This window comes from Hyperolius riggenbachi, chromosome 7 (assembly GCF_040937935.1).
Source record: "Hyperolius riggenbachi isolate aHypRig1 chromosome 7, aHypRig1.pri, whole genome shotgun sequence".
NCBI classification, from domain to species: Eukaryota; Metazoa; Chordata; class Amphibia; order Anura; family Hyperoliidae; genus Hyperolius; species Hyperolius riggenbachi.
The window spans coordinates 37,083,196-37,103,239 of record NC_090652.1 but is presented as its reverse complement, the minus strand read 5'-3'; the positions used below and the strand labels follow the sequence as shown (position 1 = coordinate 37,103,239).

General features: G+C 45.1%; 1 protein-coding gene across 1 annotated transcript in view; it reads right to left on the bottom strand.

The window, feature by feature from the left end:
- LOC137525477 (polyserase-2-like) overlaps positions 1 to 20,044 on the bottom strand; it is a 50,114-nt gene that overhangs the window by 22,904 nt on the left and 7,166 nt on the right. The window contains exons 2-8 of the mRNA XM_068246588.1: positions 14,841 to 14,867; positions 12,721 to 12,883; positions 8,533 to 8,828; positions 6,906 to 7,072; positions 6,569 to 6,809; positions 6,218 to 6,368; positions 2,469 to 2,731 (exon numbers count right to left, since the gene is read on the bottom strand). Coding sequence (XP_068102689.1) covers positions 2,469 to 2,731; positions 6,218 to 6,368; positions 6,569 to 6,809; positions 6,906 to 7,072; positions 8,533 to 8,828; positions 12,721 to 12,883; positions 14,841 to 14,867 — 1,308 coding nt within the window. The remainder of the gene's footprint in view (positions 1 to 2,468; positions 2,732 to 6,217; positions 6,369 to 6,568; positions 6,810 to 6,905; positions 7,073 to 8,532; positions 8,829 to 12,720; positions 12,884 to 14,840; positions 14,868 to 20,044) is intronic.

Genomic DNA, 20,044 nt, shown 5'->3' with positions numbered 1-20,044 from the left:
TCAACCTCATATCACACTGATCTTCCCTCAGCCAATCAGTGAGGAGCAGGAATGTGGGAGGGGCGATAACAAACTTCCCTCTCCCTGACAATGTGCAGAAACATTTATGATTATATTGGAATGTTTGCAATGCAGGGCCAGGATGAATCCACTAAAATTCTCCTTGAATGGTAATGTTGTCATTATGATGCACCTACAATGATGTCATTACTCAGTGCCTTATAGTAGGATAACACTGAGTTTTTAGAATAAATTGCCAACGTTTTGACCTGGCAACCCAAGCTTACTACTTCTGAGACTAGTATGTATTAATAATGAACTAAAACTCAGTACTGAACACGGTCATTGCTAATAGCAATCGGGATGATCAGTCAATATAAACAGTGTACAGCAGTAAAAGGGTGAACAGAATAACTGTTTCACAGGTCACAACTGCTTGAAGCTGGTTCAATCGGGTGTCACTATGGGACGCCAACCAACCAATGCTTAGTTACATTTCCCAGCATCCCTGCATAACAGTTGAAAACATGAGGCAAAAAGCTGGTAGGCAACGGGAAGTGGAGGGAGGTGAAAAGAGTGGCGTATGAGATTAGCACCTTCTTGTGTTCTCTGCCTGATATTTCTTTCTTATACACACATGAGAGCAGAGAGAGGGGGGATGAAAGGTAGGAGCGTATGAGATTAGCACCTTCTTGTATTCTCTGCCTGATATTTCTTGCTTATACACACATGAGAGAAGAGAGAGGGGGGATGAAAGGTAGGGGCGTAGCTATAGTGGAGCAGCCCCTGGGACTGCAGTGTGGCCAAGAGCTGTGAAGGATCCCCAACTACTGAACTTTCCTCTTTCCTACACAGGGGTCCATCCTGCAGATCAAGTGTTTTTGTGGCTACAATTGTTAGAGTGAAGATAATGATGATCACACACAGGGCTGGATTTTCCATAAGGCACTGTAGGCTTCTGAAATGTATCACTGGTGGGGACATCTTTAGTCCTGTCAGGTGATCTCTGCGGAATGTTCTATGCACAGAGGGAGATACTGGTTGCTTGGCAGTTGGAAACAGCTGTCATTTCCCACAATCCATTGAGGTTCACATAGAGCGAAATGTCAAGGCCATGGTGATGACGTCACACGGTGGGAGTGGTTTCACCACAATATCAGCCATATAGATGTCACTTATATTTAGGAAAAGGAAAAGATTTCTGATGGGAAAGGGGGTATCGGCTACTGATTAGGATCAAGTTCAATCCTGGGTTAAAGTTTCTCTTGAAAGGACCACTATCGTGACAAACATTTTAAATACATACAAATAAAAATTATGTTTCTTCCAGTGTAAAATGAGCCATAAATTACTTCTCTCCTTTGTTGCTGTCACTTACAGCAGCTAGTATAAATCTGTTGGAACTGACAGATTTTGTACTAGTCCATCTCCATATGGGGGATTCTCAGTGTTTCATTTCTTTTTTACAAAAGAACTCCTTGGAAAGGATCTATACAAAGATGCAGGCCTCGCCCTTTCCACTTGTTTGCACACTATTCTGGCAGATGAACTGAGCAACTGCCAGTCAGTAAGTGCCTTTGAAAATAAAGAAAACCCTGAGAATTCCCCATGAGCAGATGGGCTAGTCCAAAACCTGGCAGCTCTGCCAGAATTCTATCACTTACTGTAAGTTGCAGCATCATAAGAGAAATGTACTGCATTTTTTAGACTATAAGACTCAATTTTTCTCCCCCAAAAGTGGGGAAAAAGTCCTATAGTTCAAATGCACGGAGTTCCTGACGTGTGAACGCCTGCCAATACGAACCTCTAACCCGCCTCAATGCCGGGGACCCCCTGTACTGTGCCGATGCAGAGGAGGACACAGGGGGGCAAATGGAGGAGATAGGGGGAAACAAAGGGGCATAGAGGGGGACACAAGGGGACAAACAGGGGACACAAAAAGGCAGAGAGGAGGACACAAGGACAAAAGAGGCAGAAACATGGGGGACACCAGAGGACATAAGGAGGACAGAGGAGGAAACAGGGAGACACAAGAGGTACAAGGGGGCATGAAGTACAAAGGGGGGCATAATCCACAAGATGCCCCTTCACCATGGATGCACAAGGTTTAGTATATATTTTTCCCCCTGGTTGTAGTCCTCTAAACCTAGGTGCGTCTTATGGTCAGGAGCGTCTTATGGTCCGAAAAATACGGTAATTTATAGCACATTTTACTCTGGGAAAAAGTTACTTTTTATTTATGTTTACACGTATTTTAAATTTTACAATTTTTTTTTGTGATAGTGGTCTGTACAGATGGGTGCAAAGCTGCAGACCAGCATAACCATTTAGTGGATTTTTTATATTTCCAAAGGTACCATTTGTCATTGAAATTAATCAACATGGTTCCTTTGAAAAAAGTCCTCATTCAGTTTTGGGCTTTGGCTGGGCGTGAAAACAATGGTGCATTAGATTCACAGAGTCCTTACCAGGGAGGGAAAAGTTCCTGCCAGTCAGCCAGCATGACGAGCCGTAGGGCACAGGTTGCGAGAAATCCAGCAGGCAGATCGGTTGAATGTATGGTCCCAAAGGTACCTTCTCGCTGAGCAGAACGAGGGCTAAATTATTTCCTTTATCGGGGCTGATGAATGCGCCATGAATGCTAATCTTCTGCACATTCAGCGTCCTCATGGCAGGAGTCCCGGAGGCCACGGTGGCTGACCAGTCCTCTGGAGCGTCGGTAGAATCAGGGCTGTGTGACAAAAACAGAGATCTATTAAAAAGTGTTGTGGGGGGATGTATGGAATGTGCGGGCAATAAAGCACCCAAATCCCTGAACGGGCACTACCAGTCTGGAAAACTTGAAATAAGAGCTGTAGATAGAAGAGGAGCTGCTGTACAGGACAGTACACAGTGACATAGTTAGTTTGGTTGAAAAAAGACATCCGTCCATCAAGTTCAACCAGAAAAAAAACACCATCTTGAACCTGCACATATCTCAATTGAGCCACAGGAAGGCAAAAACCTTACAAAGCCTAGGCCAATTAGCCTGAAAGAAGGGAAACATTCCTTCACAACTCCAGATGGCAGTCCCTGGATCAACTCTCCCAGGAATTACCTAATAATTATAGCCGTGGATGCTCTTCAATGCAAGCAAAGCATCCAAGCCCTATGCAGATATATAGAGTTTGCTATAACTATTTCCTAAAGTAAGATATTCCAGATTTTAACCACTCTCACTGTGAATGACCCCTTTCTAAATAGATTGCAAAATCTTTTTTCCTCCATACGCAGATCATGTCCCCTTGTCCGTCGTACAACCCTAGGGACAAAAAGCTCACCTGCCAAGCTTTTGTATTGCCCACTGATGTATTTATACGTGTTAATCAGGTCACATCTCAGTGGCCTTTTTTCCAAGCTAAATAAGTCCAGTTTGTCCAACCATTCTTGGTAAGTGAGATCTTCCATCCCTCTGATTAATTTAGTTGCCCGTCTTTGTACCCGTTCTAGAAGGTCAATGTCCTTTCTATAGTGTAGTGCCCAAAGCTGCATCCCATACTCCATATGTGGCCTCACGAGTGATTTATACATAGTGGTTGCTGCTGTGCATAGAACGTGGTTGGCTTGACTGGACCTAGAACCGAAGTGAATGGATAGAATGTTAGTTTTTGTAAGGAATTTTTGGCTACTGATGAAAATGGCTTTATGCACCGGTCCTTATCACAGAGATGAAGAGCCTTAAACTTTGCTTTGTTGTTTTTTAAACATTATTAAAGGATACCCGAACTGAAATGTGACATGTGTATGTACAGTGCCTAGCACACAAATAACTATGCCGTGTTCCTTTTTTTTTCTTTACTCTACCTGAAAGAGTTAAATATCAGGTATGCAAGTGGCTGACTCAGTCCTGACTCAGACAGGAAGTGATTACAGTGTGACTCTCACTGATAAAAAATTCCAACTATAAAACACTTTCCTAGCAGAAAATGGCTTCTGAGAGCAAGAAAGAGGTAAAAAAAGGAGAATTTCTTATCAGTGAGGGTCACACTGTAGTCACTTCCTGTCTGAGTCAGGACTGAGTCAGCCACTTTCATACCTGATATTTAACTCTTTCAGGCAGAGAAAGAAAAAAAAGGAACACAGCATAGTTATGTGTGTGCTAGGCACTGTACATACACATGTCTATCTCATTATGCCACATGTCAGTTCGGGTATCCTTTAAAAAGTAAGTGAGAAAATCTTGAAACTAGACTCAATAAAGTGAGACACTTGTCATAGCCTACGTAAAAGGCCAAAACCTCCACTAGGCTCGTTTACCGTCTAACTTAACCACTTCGCATCCAGACCTTTTTCCCACTTATTGACCAGAGCAGTTTTGACAGTTTAGCTATGTCCTTATTTAATCAGAAATAACTTTATCCCTACTTACGACACAGAAATGAAATATATATTGTTTTTTTTTCAGGACAAACTAGGCTTTCATTGTATGCCATTTTTTTCCCTCACACAATTTTGTTTTCTATGAATTTTAATGGGAAAACAAAGAAAAAAATAGAAAAAACATTTCTCAGTTTTACCAATTCCAGTTTAAAAATCAAAAGTGCTACTGTAGAAGAAAAAAAAACACAAATTTTGTTTGGCTATTCTTACTGCTTATCACAAAACTTAGATTATGTTCCGGTCACAATTTATGGTGAAGATATTTGATTCTGAAATAATGGTACAGAGTGTATTTTTCACTATGAAATGAGAAAATAAAAGTATTTTTAATAGTAAAAATCAATCTCATTAGCTCAGGAAACATATATTCCCATTCACCAATTAGTGCTGCATCTGATAGTGCCAGAAATGTGCACAGGAGCAAGCCCAATCCTGCACAGCGCTGCTTCTGCTACAAGACATATATCTACTGACTTGTGGCTTAGATGAAGTCACAGAGGACGTATGGTAACAGTAAATTCGGGCGCCTGAGGAAAGTGGACAAATCGGGCGCCGCCATTCACTCCCATAATAAATATCGTTTAATGGGCGCCCGACAGGAAAAAAGGGCGCCGGAGAAAAATTACGTTTTATAAGCGGCGCCCGGAGACTTTTACTGTTTTATAACTGCTTCTCATGATTACACATTATTTTATGATTTATAATTTTTTAAACATTATTTTTAAACGAAAAACAGTACAATCTTTTTTAAAACATTATTTTTAAACGAAAAACAGTACAATCTTTTTTTAAAACATTATTTTTAAACGAAAAACAGCACAATATTTTTTCACACGTTATTAATGCTTATCACAGCTGGGTCTTAGGTTTAGGCACCACCAGGGGGGTCTTAGGTTTAGGCACCACCAGGGGGGTCTTAGGTTTAGGCACCAACAGGGGGGTCTTAGGTTTAGGCACCAACAGGGGGGTCTTAGGTTTAGGCACCAACAGGGGGGTCTTAGGTTTAGGCACCATCAGGGGAGTCTTAGGTTTAGGCACCACCAGGGGGGTCTTAGGTTTAGGCACCAACACGGGGGTCTAGGGGTTAGGGGTAGGTACAGGGAGGGTTACTTACTATTTTTTTTTAAACGTTATTATACGTTTCACTTTTTAAACGGAAGATTAACGTTTTCACAATTGCCAATTTCATGCACATTATTTAATGATTTATAACTTTATAAAACATTATTTTTAAACGAAATATAGTACATTATATTTTTAAACGTTATCCATGTTTATCGTTTAAAACCCCGCGCCCCTTTTTCCCAGCGCCCCTTTTTAACGTACGCAGGACGTATATCTACTGACGTGTGGATAAAGTGGTTAAACACCTTCCTGGTGTCTAATAGCCCAACTCCATCCCCTGTACAGTACCCTGATGTTTAGTGGTCCTCCTTCCCTCGTCTATACAATTCCCTGATGTTTAGTAGTCCTCCCTCCCCTATACAGTTTCCTGGTGTCTAGTGGCCCCCTCCTTCCCCTATACAGTTCTTTGGTGTTTATTGGCCCCTTTCTATACAGTTTCCTGGTATCCTGTGCTGTCCACCTCCCCATATGGCTTTCCTGATGATCTAGGGCTTACCCTCTAATATAGCTTCTCTGGTGATCAAGAGTGGGCCAAACATAATGCAAAGAGGGGAAACCACCTGAGGGCAAAATCTGATGTCTCTGAGGGCCAGATTTGGCCCACGGACGAGCTTTGACATATATGATCTAATTGTTTGTTCTCTTCATAGTATTCAAGAGTAGGAAATCTTACCCAGTGAAGCACTGTGCAGCTGTTATCACCCATTTGGTTGAGATGAGGGCTCCACTGCATGCTCGATCACCGTTTCTCCAGAGGTCCACTTGCCATGGCCATGACCCAGGACGGCCAGAGGCAGGGTCGTTGACTTGTGAGATTCCACAACCTTGGAAAAGAATATTTATGAGAGGCCTTGTCCGTTGTTGTCTTACACATGTTCCTCTGTCAACAGAGAGAGATCCCATGACCAGAGTTGTCTTGTCTAAACTAAATAATGTTTACAGTTGAGTATGAAGTGTTTCCTAACTTTCTTGCTGAGTGTCTATGAGCTGAGGATCCGAGAAGTGTGCCCGTTCTAGATGTTACCTGAAGCGTTACTAAGGAGGTCACTGCAGGTATCATTGTCCACATCGTCAGTCACTACAGTGGTCTGGGGTAAGAAAGATGCTGTACTGGCACTCCAGCGCTGAATCCAGTCTTGGTAATAGGATACAGCAGTAAGAATGGTGGGACTGTTCAGCAGATGACATCCTTGGGAAAAGCTGATGATTGCAGCCTGGAACCAAACCCCATCCTCGTAACAAACAACGGGACCACCAGAGTCTCCCTAAAAGGGAAATCAAAGGACAGAAGAATGATTAGCAAAGAGGAACCTCACATCTCTTCATTGTACCCAAGAGTAAGGACATGGCAACATACGTACCAGACATGGACCTGCCTTTCCATCACTTTCCACTATACACAGCATTGCAGGTTTTGCTGGGTTCTGTAAACTTGAAGCCAAGTGAGTGTTGTAGATACAATTGCAGGTCCTGTAGCCAATCAACGTTTGGGCAACTTTCTTCAAGGATCTTGGGCTGTCTGGGGGCACTAAGAAGAAAAAACAAGGATAAGTTCATGGAAATGTGTGGAAGAATCCTAGAAAACAACAATTTCATAAGAAAAGAAGAAAAAGTGATGGAAGAACTTCTTTTTAAAGGTCTGGTGTTGATTCTTGGTGGTCGTAATCGCCTCCAAGTGTTTAGATGGGAGAGACCAGAAGCCCAATGGTGTGCAGCATCATTTGTGAAGTTTGGATGTGTTAACATGCAAGTATTATACTCACAAGGATAGGTTGCACTGTACTGCAACCACCCTTCGGGCTTGCGGGGAAAAAAACTCTCCCTCCTTAGTATTCCAGGTCCACTTGGCAGGCTCTGGTCGATCGCACTCCTCGGGTTAATTGCTCACAACAGGGGCGTAGCAATAGCCATAGCAGCCATTGCAACTGCTATGGGGCCCAGGTGGTACTTAATATATTCACCATTAACTTTCTTGTGTTTCTCCACCCTCTGACTTTGTCTCAGAGCCGATGGACTATATGCAGTGTAGATTGATTGAGAATATCAATTGCCTCATCAACTCCTATCCATAGGGAAGGGGCAGGTGGCACTGCTTAAAAGTGCCTATATCTGAGGACCCCATGAAGGTTTGCTATGGGGCCCCATGTTCTCTCGCTATGCCACTGGTTCACAATATAAGAGTAAGGCTACTCTGTATACACTGTTGGAGGGAGGCGTCCTAAGTTTCTAAACATCAAGTAATATCTAGGAGAGTGTAAATCTTACCTCCTTAACTATTTAACAACCGCTCCACGCCAATTGGCGTGGACGCGGCGGCAGCCCCAGGACCACCTAACGCCGATCGGCGTGCAGTCCTGGCGGCGTGTTTTACAGGAGAGAGTGCACACCGATGCGCGCCCATCTCCGCTGGAATGACGGAGCTCCGCTAGGAGACTGTTAGACGTCGAAACCGCTGTCTATTTACTCCGTACAGCGCTGCGATCTAACTGTGGACAGCTGTGTGACACGGATGTCCCCTCCATGGGCTCAGGGGTGATCGGCTGTCATGGGCTGATGCCTATGACAGCCGATCACAGTGATTGGCTGGCGGGGGGAGGGAGGGAATGCAGTAAAAAAAAAATAAGCAAAATATATTTAAAAATGAAAGAAATAAATATTTGTAGAAAAAAAAATAATCATTCCAGCGGGGATCAGAGCCCACCAACAGAGAGGTCTGTTGGTGGGCAGAAAAGGAAGGGGGGGAATCACTTGCGTGCTGAGTTGTACGGCCCTGCAGCGAGGTCTTAAAGCTGCAATGGCCTATATTGTAAAAAATGGCCTGGTAACTAGGGGGGTTTAATGACAAACCTCAAAGGTAGGTATAAGGTTTATTCATGTTTTTTAAAGGCGAAAGAAGGAACCAACCCCCCCCCCCCCCCCAAAAAAAAAAAATCCCCTCTTCCAACAACCCGCTCCATTCACCCAACTTCTTTAACGGGTTCTACTTACGACCCACTGGCACATCCTCAAGACCGGTGGCATAGCAGGTGCTGCGTAGACTGAATCGGTGGTTGTACTGTGGCAAGCAGATGGGGAAGATGAATGGACTGGAGGGCACTTTGAATGACAGCACTATCAATGCTATGTCATAACCTTTGTTATACTCCGTATAGCTCTCATGCACGATGATCCTGGATGGAGTTATGGTGATGACAGATCTCTCCTTGGGAATGTACCCCATCCTAGTGAACCCCAAGTGCACAGCCCATAACTTGGGGTTTCTTTTGTCATCAGTCATCGACGTACTTAAAATGAATAAGAAGAAATGATATAAGTCTCTTTATCTCAACATACTGAAGTCCACATTATCCTGTAAAGATGCAAAATTAAAGTGGACCCAAACTCAGAACTTCCTCTCAGCTCTAAAAGATAATCAACAGCATCATAACCTTTAAAGGACAACTGAAGTGGGAAGAATATGGAGGCTGCCATATTTATTTCCTTTTAAACAATACCAGTTGCCTGGCACCCCTGCTGATGTATTTAACTGCAGTAGTGTTTGAATAATCCCTGAAACAAGCATGCAGCTAATCTGGTCAGATTTGACAATAATGTCAAAAACACCTGACCTGCATGCTTGTTTAGGGACTGTGGCCCAAAGTATTAGAGGCAGAGGATCAGCAGGATAGCCAGGCAACTGACATTGCTTAAAAGGGAATAAATATGGCAGACTCCATATCTCTCTAATTTCAGTTGTCCTTTAAAGAAAAACATTTATTTGTTACATCTTACAGAACTCCTGCAATAAATCTGGAGAGTGTCTACTTCCTGCTTTCATGAAAGAAGACCTAGAGTTAACATCTTGTGTTTACAAATCAGCTGCTCTGCCAAGGCAGCCAACTGACACATCTGAGAGATCAAATTACAGTAATGATTAGCCACAAACGAGGGGGCATTAGACAGACTAAACTTTCTAAATGCATACAGGCTAGAGGCCTACACGGGTCTAATTTCTCAGACCCACACCCAACCTGTACCTGCGGCCCTGCTACCCACACCCGACCCGCAACCCACTAAGGCAACACTGGGGGGTTAAGGTTAGGCACCACCATGGGGGAAGGGGGGGGGGTTAAGGTCACATCAAGCATCCTCCTTCACGTCCGCCTAACTACCTGTGACCTGGATCCTGGCCCAACACAGTTCATGTTGAACTGCCCCGACCTGTTCGTACCGGTATTCCTCAAAATTGTTAACTGTTCCTTACAATCAGGGATATTTCCTGCTTTACTGAAGGAAGCAATCATCAGGCCTCTCCTCAAAAAACCCTCCCTGGACCCAGATGCAATGACCAGCTATAGACCTGTCTCTAACCTCCCCTTTCTGGGAAAGCTAATTGAAAAAGCTGTATACCTCCAGCTAGAAGCCAGAATCCTACAAAATAACAGTTATGACCCATTCCAGTCTGGCTTCAGGAAACACCACAGCACTGAAACTGCCCTCATCCAAATATGCAACCACCTGCTCATGGCAAGAGACAGAGGAGAGTGCTTGATCCCAGGGACGGATCTAGACCAAGTAGCCCCAAGTTGCGCCTGGGGTAAGGTCCGGTTTTGGCGCCTAAACTGCCATTCCCCATCCAAATTTTGCCGCCTTTTTAAGAATTCAACAAACTGCGCCTGGGGCAAGAGACCCGCTTGCCCCCCCCTAGATCCGTCCCTGCTTGATCCTCATACTGCTAGACCTTTCTGCAGCCTTTGACACAGTTGACCATGACATCTTGATAAACAGGCTACAGGAATACTGCGGCATTGATGGCATAGTACTTCAGTGGTTCCAATCCTTCTTGAGTGGCAGAACCCACAAAGTGTCTATGGGGCCCTTCCTGTCCACCCCTGTAACACTTAAGTATGGGGTGCCCCAGGGCTCAATCCTCTCTCCCCTGCTTTTCACAATTTACATGCTACCGTTGGGAAAACTAATCCAAAAACATGGCCTGACATACCACTGCTATGCAGACGACACCCAACTATATCTTTCCTTCAAGCCTGGTGTGACAGACCCAACTCTAATTATAAACGCCTGCTTACGTGAACTACAGCAATGGATGAATGACAACTGGCTGAAACTAAATGCAGACAAAACTGAAGTCCTTCTGATTGGAGGGCAGAGCATGATAACAAAACAACTTAACTTGCAGTCTTCACCACTGGGAATAGGAGGCACGGATCTACGCAGCTCTGATCATGTGCGTAGCCTGGGAGTTCTAATTGATGGGGATTTAAACTTCAGAACTCAAATCTCTGCTGTGGTGAAATCATCCTATTTTCACCTGAAGAACATTGCAAAAATCAAGCACCTCATACCCCCAGAAGATCTGCCAACCTTAGTCCACGCCTTCATCACATCCCGACTGGACTACTGCAATGCTCTCTACACTGGCCTTCCAAAAAAGGCCTTGTACCGCCTACAGCTGATACAAAATACTGCTGCCAGACTGCTAACCAACCAACCCCGTCACTGCCACATAACGCCAGTCCTGCATTCCTTTCACTGGCTACCTATAGAATGGAGGGTCCTATTCAAGATCGGCCTACTGACATTTAAATCCCTGAATAATCTAGGCCCTGGATACATGAAAGATATGTTACAGCTGCGTAGCAATCCCCGCATTCTCAGATCCACAGATTCTAATAATCTAGTCATACCCAGAGTCCACTTAGAAACTTTTGGTCCCAGAGCTTTCTGTCATGCTGCCCCTACGTTTTGGAACTCCTTACCTCAACAGATCAGGACAGCCCCATCCCTGGACGTGTTTAAATCCAGACTGAAAACCCACCTGTTCAGTCTGGCATTTGCAGAAATATAACTTTTGTTGTGTGAATACTTCATCCTACTAATTACTGAATCTGAGAGAGCCTAAGCGCTTTGAGTCCTATGGGAGAAAAGCGCTATAGAAATGTTATTGTATTGTATAAGGTTAGGCACCACCATGGGGGGGGGGTTAAGGTTAGGCACCACCATGGGGGGGGGGGGTTAAGGTTAGGCACCACCATGGGGGGTTAAGGTTAGGCACCACCATGAGGGGTTAAGGTTAGGCACCACCATGGCGGGTTAAGGTTAGGCACCTCCAGTCCAGGGGGGGTTAAGATTAGGCAGCACCATGAGGGGTTACGGTTAGGCACCACCATAGGAGGGTTAAGGTTAGGCACCACCAGGGGGTTAAGGTTATGCACCACCATGAGGGGTTATGGTTAGGCACCACCATGGGAGGGTTAAGGTTAGGCACCAACGAGGGGAGGTTAAGGTTAGGCACCACCATGAAGGGTTATGGTTAGGCACCACCATGGAAGGGTTAAAGTTAGGCACCACCATGAGGGGTTATGGTTAGGCACCACCATGGGAGGGTTAAGGTTAGGCACCAACGGGTGTGTGTGTGTGGGGGGGGGTTAAGGTTAGGCACCACCATGAAGGGTTATGGTTAGGCAGTAGGCACCACCATGGAAGGGTTAAGGTTAGGCACCAGTGGGGTGGGGGGGGGGGTAGGCATTGTTAGAGGGGGTGTTTGGTGTGAGAGTAGGGTTAGATTAGGTCATATTAAAATATCAATATTTTACTATGGGAATTAACTAGTAGAATGTTGGTAATTTTACAGATACTCTACTAGTGGCTATATCTGGCGCCTGTTTTACCAGGCGCAGTTTTCACATGTCCGGTCATGTGTGGGCCTCGTTAGCCTCACATGCATTCCATTTCCCGTTGTGCTTGTCTGTTTTTATATAGCTAGCCACAGTTCGATTGAAACGAACAGTTAATCCAGCGCAGGAGACTTGGGCGCTGCCGGCCTTTACCAATTGCTGGACGCTGCATTATTTCATTCCCCACCATCCATGGTGGCCTGGAGGGGGAATAGTAATTAACACAGCCTGGAACTTGTGCAGCAGCAGGATAAGCCATATACCGGCTGTATCCTGCACCCGAGTCTCCTGCGCCGATATCTCTCGTACACTGATTGAAGAAGCTTCTGCTCAGTGCATTCCATTCACTTTTCCGTTGCATTGTGACTGATTATCAGTGCTAGCCAACCGATAGCAGGAAGTAATAATGGCATGTCACATGTGTGTGACCAGTGGCTGCTGTGCCTTTAGTCTTCTGCCTAGACAGCCTAAACATCCCTCTTCCCCCAAACCTTGAACTTACGAATCGAAGCAATGGGCGGCGGTGAGGATCAGCGTGGAGGAGATCAGGCTCCCGCCACATTGGAGTTTGCCCTTGTAAGTCAGAGAAGCTTGCCATGGAAATTCACCAGGGGCAACTGTGCTGCCACCAGATATTCGGGCCCGAAGCCCAGGTCTGCCGCAGGCTGGGGGAGAGAGAGAGAGAGAGAGAGGGGAGGCGTGTCAGCTGGCAGAGAGCTACATTTATGTATCTGTCCATTATCTGTTTATCTATCCATCCATCCATCCATCATCTATGTATCTATCCATCCATCCATCGTCTATCTGTCCATCCATCTATCGTCTGTCTGTCCATCCATCTTTTCATCTATCCATCCACCCATCGTTTGTCTATCTATCCATAAATCTATCCAACTGCATAATGTACTATGTGTCTATTTCTACTATCTATTAGTCCATCTGGTCCTTAGATGCCTATCTATCTAATCCATCATCCGTCCATTGGATGTCTGACTATCTATCTACCTATATGTCTGACTGATCTATCTATCTATCTATCTATCTATCTATCTATCTATCTATCTATCATCCATCCATCCATTGCATATATATGTCTGTCTATCTACCTACCTATATGTCTGACTTCTATCTATCTCATAGCTCCCAACTGTTCCTCTTTCGGAGGGACAGTCCCTCTTTGGGAGCCCTGTCCCTCTGTCCCTCTTTCCTCCTCATTTGTCCCTCTTTCAGGACTTTGTCCCTCTTTCTATGTAAATATATATATTTCTCTACTAAAAAATGTGTTTGATTGACTCTAAACTTTATTCCCATCCTTTAAAGAGACACTGAAGCGAAAAAAAAAAATGATATTATGATTTGTATGTGTAGTACAGCTAAGAAATAAAACATTAAGATCAGATACATCAGTCTAATTGTTTCCAGTACAGGAAGAGTTAAGAAACTCCAGTTATTATCTCTATGCAAAAAAGCCATTAAGCTCTATGACTTTCAAAGTTTCAAAGTCCTGGAGAGGGCTATCTCAACTGTTTTCTTTTTCTCTGCCAGAGGAAAGGTCATTAGTTCACAGACTGCTCTGAAAGAATCATTTTGAATGCTGAGTGTTGTGTAATCTGCACATATTAGAGAATGATGCAATGTTAGAAAAAACACTATATACCTGAAAATAAAAATATGAGAATATTTTCTTTGCTGCTAATCTTCTAGTAATTATTCATAGTACACAACCAATTCATTATATCATATTTTTTTTCGCTTCAGTGTCTCTTTAAATTGATAAATTACTTATTTTAAAATGTTAATATGAAGGTGTGGTTTGAATTATAAAACATCATATTTTTCTTATTAAATCTTTATTGTATGCGTGACTAGGGGTGTATCGGGGGCGTGATCAGGGGTGTGGAACCATGTTTAAGCACCAGCGCAGAGCCCACAAACAGCTTAAAGACACTCAGAGCTGGATTACATTAAACGCTTTATACATACCTGGGGCTTCCTCCAGCCCCATATGCTCCAATCGATCCCACGCCGCGGTCCTCAGTCTTCTACATCGCGTAGTACTGGATCCCGTCACTTCCATCAGTCTGAGCCAGTCTACGCAAGAGACGTGCGCCCTCTACGTATCACTGCGGTGCTGCTGGAAAGAGACGCAAAGAGCGCACTTCTCTTACCGCAGACTGGCGCCAACTGGAGGAAGTGAGGGGACCCGGTACCAAAGCTGCGTGCAGCGGAGGACGGCGGCGTGGGAGTGATTGGAGCGTATGGAGCTGGAGGAAGCCCCAGGTATGTACAAAGCGTTTAATGTAATCCAGCTCTGAGTCCCTTTAAGAAGTTGGCCTTCAACACTGTCGGCAATTTGTGCTGGTTGGATGAGACAGCTGGTTGGGCACTCTACTTTATTTATCTATCTATCTGTCGATTCACATATTAATATTAATTTGCATAATTCTGTATCTATCTATCTATCTATCTATCTATCTATCTATCTATCATCTATCTATCTATCTTCTATCTATCTGTCGATCCTCCCATTGATATTTTATCCATCCATCCTTTATTATCATTTACTGTACATAGAATGTTGCAGAGCGCAGATTTCCGCAGCTGTGTGACAGGTCCTCTTACCTGCGACGGCCAGTGTGGTCTGGAATGCTGGGGAGAGAAGATGACATCAGAGGATTAATGTCACAGTGGAATTCATGCACGGTTTAATCTTCAGAGATGACTGCAGACAGGCTGCGGCCCTGAAACATTCAGGAATGTGACTCAGCTAATGGCTGCTCTTGCTTGGAAGATCTCCCACCTGCCCCTCTCTCCTGGCACGTCTGTGCAACTCACAGTCATCTGTTGTGTTCAGTCGTCATGGAGGCAGGATAACTAAAACTAGGTTTATTAACAGGATTCACCAACTCTCTATGTAACCAGTGTCATTACTCTGTGTTCCTAGCCAGAGCATAACAGGAACCAACGACCCCCTACAGTCCAGATAATCTTCTGCAGCAATACAAGAGTGCCGTCTGCAGCAGCGTTCCCCAACCCTGTCAAGGCCCACCAACACTGCAGGTCTTGTATGAATCCACAGAGGCAGTTAATTAGCTCTGCTGAGACGCTAATTACCCCATGTTTATGGTTTCCTGCAAAACATGCACTGTTGGTGGGCCTTGAGGACAGGGTTGGGGAACTCGGTAGCTTTGCTCCTTCCTGTCCCCCGAGGCTCTGAATAACTCTGTTGAGATCGCCATCTTCGATCTCACCACAGCGTTACAGCGCCACCCGGAGGACGGAGGTAAAATTGCAGCGCTGGAGACCAGGGAGGTAAGTGAGAGCAGGGGTTGGTGCAGAGACTCTAGTGGCATGATTTAGTCCTGATTTTAGGGTCTGAAATGTTTTAAAAACACCCTAAAATCTGGAAATAATAATACCGTTGGGGGGGGGGGGGAGGGGTTAGACAAATGTCAGTATATCAAACTATAACACAAAGCAATACTATTATATAGTTACATCACACAGGTCAATCAAAATAGCCTGCAACTGCATTTGCGGGTGCAGGGGATTCCTGTCCATTCGCCCATTCCTCAGAAGGAATGTTTGATGGAAAATTGAGCTAGATAGGAATAATGCTGGACACAGAAAAAGAGTTGAGGAAATACATGGAGGCTTCTCCAATCTCCATCAACAGAAGAAATAAACCAGATCTTTGTGAATGCATGCTGACCGTGCTAATGACGGCGTGTGCTTCTATGATGTTTGGGCAACGATACCCCATCTTATTGATACAAGAATAAGGCTGGACCAGTGAGGCTCCCCTACTACACACAGTTAGGCCCATAAATATTAGGACAGAGGAAACTTTTTTTAAATTTTGGGGTTTTTTTTACATTATTATCACAAATGAATTATAAATGAAACAACTCAGTAGCAGATGAAGTGCAGACTTTCTGCTTTTATTCAGTGGGGTGAACAAAACGATTGCATTAAATTGTGACGCAACGAAAGCATTTCGTTAACACAATCCCATCATTTCAGGTGCTCAAAAGTAATTGGTCGATTGACTTAACCTCCTTGGCGGGTATCCCAAACTGAGTTCGGGGTAAGTCGCCGCGGAGGATTTCTCAGGCCCTGATGGGCCGATTTGCGTTTTTTTTTTTTTTTTGTTACATGCAGCTAGCACTTTGCTAGCTGCGTGTAGTACCTGATCGCCGCCGATCCGCCGCTACCCACCGCGAAAGAGGCCCCCTTGCCGCAGACCCCTTGCGCAGCCTGGCCAATCACCGCCAGGCTGCGCTATGGGGTGGATCAGGACTCCGCCGACGTCATGAGGTCGATGACGTCATCTCGATCGTCGCCATAGCGACGAGGGAAGCCCTACAGGAAATCCCGTTCAGAACGGGATTTCATGATGGGTATGATTGCCGGCGGCGATTGGAAGGGTGGGAGGAAAGGAGCAGGGAGAGGGGAATCATGTAGCTAGCGCTAGGCTAGCGACATTAAAAAAAAAAAAGGCGAAAGAAAAAAAACACCCGCGGCCGCAAATCAATTGACCGCCAGGGAGGTTAACCACTTGCCGACCGCACGCTTATACCGTGCGTCGGCAAAGTGGCAGCTGCAGGACCAGCGACGCAGTACTGCGTCGCCAGCTGCAGGCTGATTAATCAGGAAGCAGCCGCTCGCGCGAGCAGCTGCTTCCTGTCAATTCACAGCGGGGGGCTCCGTGAATAGCCTGCGGGCCGACCGATGGCGGCTCGCAGGCTAAATGTAAACACAAGCGGAAATAATCCGCTTTGTTTACATTGTACGCGGCTGCTGCGCAGCAGCGCCGTAAGGCAGATCGGCGATCCCCAGCCAATCAGCGGCCGGGATCGCCGCCATGTGACAGAGGACGTCCTGTCACTGGCTGCACAGGACGGATAGCGTCCTGTGCAGCCTGGATCACCGGGGGGACAGGTAGGAGAGGGAGGGGGGGGGGGATGTCGCCGCGGAGGGGGGCTTTGAGGTGCCCCCCCCCCCCCCCGCAACATGCTACCAGCAGGAGCGATCAGACCCCCCCTGCACATCATCCCCATAGGGGGGAAAAAAGGGGGGCGATCTGATCGCTCTGCGTGCCCGCTGATCTGTGCTGGGGGCCAGGGCCGGCGCTACCATTAAGGCAAAGGAGGCAGCTGCCCCAGGGCCCCAGAGCTTGTAGGGGCCCCCAGTGGCTACAAGAGGAAAAAAAAATTTTGCAAATCGACCTTATAGTTCCTGAGAAAATCGATTTTAAAGTTTCAAAGGAAAAAAAATACACATTTTAAAACCAGCCGACTTTAATGGTTAATAGCAAATCCACCTTAAATTCTAGAAAACCTAAATTTGCAGGATATGTTAAGGAGATCATTGGGAATAAGAGGAAAAAACAATTTTTCAAAAAGACCTTATAGTTTTTGAGAAAATCGATTTTAAAGTTTCAAAGGAAAAAAGTATACTTTTAAATGCGGTAAATGTCACTTTTAGTACCTAACGGTAGTGTAATTTTACATGTATCAAAAGAAGGAGCAATACATTTCCTGGCGGGGTTTCCAGGGGGTCCATACGCAGCCGCAGCGCTTTGGCCAGGGGTCGCTATACAGCCGCAATATGGCTGTATGAAGATCCCTGGCATTTTTTTCCTATTTTCCCAATTTTTTTTATGTTTAGAGTGTGGGAATTTGTTTTTTTTTAATTATTTGGGGTCCCCCCTCCTGAAACTTTTTAACCCCTTGTCCCCCATGCAGGCTGGGGTAGCCAGAATGTGGAGCTCCGACCGATTGGGGCTTCAAACCCTGACTATACCAGCTGCAAAAAGGTCCCTTAATACCAATTTTTGCTCCGGGGTATCTGTTGGGGGGGCCCCCCAGGTTTATTTTGCCCTGGGGCCCCATTATTGCTTAAACCGGCCCTGCTGGGGGCTGCAGAGCCCACCCAGCACAGATCCCATCAAACAGCGCTGGTCCTTAAGGGGGGGGTAAAGGGTGGGTCCTCAAGTGGTTAAAGGCTATTTCATGGGCAGGTGTGGGCAAGTGTGTCATCATTATGTCATTATAAATTAAGCCGATAAAAGGCCTGGAGTTGATTTGAGGTGTGGTGCCTGCAAATGGAAGATTTTGCTGTGAACAAACAACAAGTGGTCAAAGGAGCTCTCCATGCAGGTGAAAGAAGCCATCCTTAAGCTGCGAAAACAGAAAAAAACCCATCCGAGAAATTGCTGCAATGTTACAAATGTCAAAATCTACAGTTTTGCACCTCCCGACACAGAAAGCAAGTACTGGTGAACTCAGCAATGAAAAAAAAACCTGGACATCCATGGAAGACAACGGTGGTGGATGATCACAGAATTATCTCCATGGTGAAGATAAACCCCTTCACAACAGCCAACCAACCTGATTGCTCAGTAGGATTGTTGTCGTATGTGTGGCCAGCATTAGGCAATCGTCTGTTTTGGCAGAGAAAGTGCTGAGCGATGGAGAGGCAGATAAACAAATGACTATCAGCGATTAGGCGGTAAAGATTTCTGTGACTCAGCGTCTGGCATCGTCAGACCAAACCTGTCCTTCATCAGGTATAATCTGAAGCGTGACTCAGCCCTCGGCCCAACTCTAACTATTTTCTGAGATGCCGACGCCCACATACGGCGAGCCAATCCCAGCTGCCAACAGTAGCCAGCTAGTTATTATGACATGGCATCGCTGATTGAAGGGCTGAACCACAGCTCGGGTAATTTGTCCCCAGTAATGTGTGTCACTGGAGATGTTTCTGGTCTTCAGCTCTGAGGCAACGCGCCTGTCATCTGCCCATTAAGTCACTTTTCATTCCTTCTATGAATAACTCCTCAGAGCATTTCCATTAAAGTTTCATGAGGAACAATTAGGAAATTAGCGAATGCCAAAGCTAAGAATACACTGAATACATCTTCATGGACATTCCCGGCGATAAGGAAGAGCTAACGACCTTGTCAAAACAGCTGACTGGGAACAAAATTATCTGACGGGTAAATTCCTAAAGTTACGCTTAATTACGTTTGTTTAATGCACAAATGTTTTTTAAGCATAAATTTAGTGAAAACGGTTTACTGAGCAGCATGCTTGAGGGACGCGGACGCAAAAATTCAAAGCGGAAAAGTGAAAATTCAAAGCGAAATTGTAACTTATGGGGAGAATTATTTTCACAAATTCACACCAACCATAGTTAACCTTTCCGTCAGCATGATTATATATCCGCAATAAATTACAATTTTGCATTTTTGCAATGCAAAGTTGGAATCTCTGAGATTCAGGGTTCAAATAGAATGGCAGCGACAATTGCTGCACACCACGTCACACCATGCCACAGACTGAGAGGAGGAATCCACAGTGACAACCGCTGCACACTACGTCACAGCATGCCACAGACTGAAAGGCGGAATCCACAGTGACAATTGCTGCACACTACCTCACAGTATGCCACAGACTGAGAGGCGGAATCCACAGTGACAATCGCTGCACACTACAGCAGAAAATGGCTTCTGAGTGCAGAAAGTAGATTAAAAGTGTCAATAGTTCATAGATTTTAGTTCTGGTGTACTAATTTCAATGAATGAGTTATTGAGCAAGGACAATAAAACAATAAAAACTTAAAAAGTAGATTTGAATATAAAATAAAACTGTGGAATATCTAAAAATAGGGAGGTGACAGCGTGAAAGGGGGTGGGACTGGTGGGGGGGGGGGGTGGGGGGGGGAGATAGGTAAGAGAAAGGATGGGGACAGGAGGAAGGGTGAGGGAGTGTGATGGAGGGGAAGATAGGCACAGGAAGACAAGAAATAGTGCGGGGGGAAGA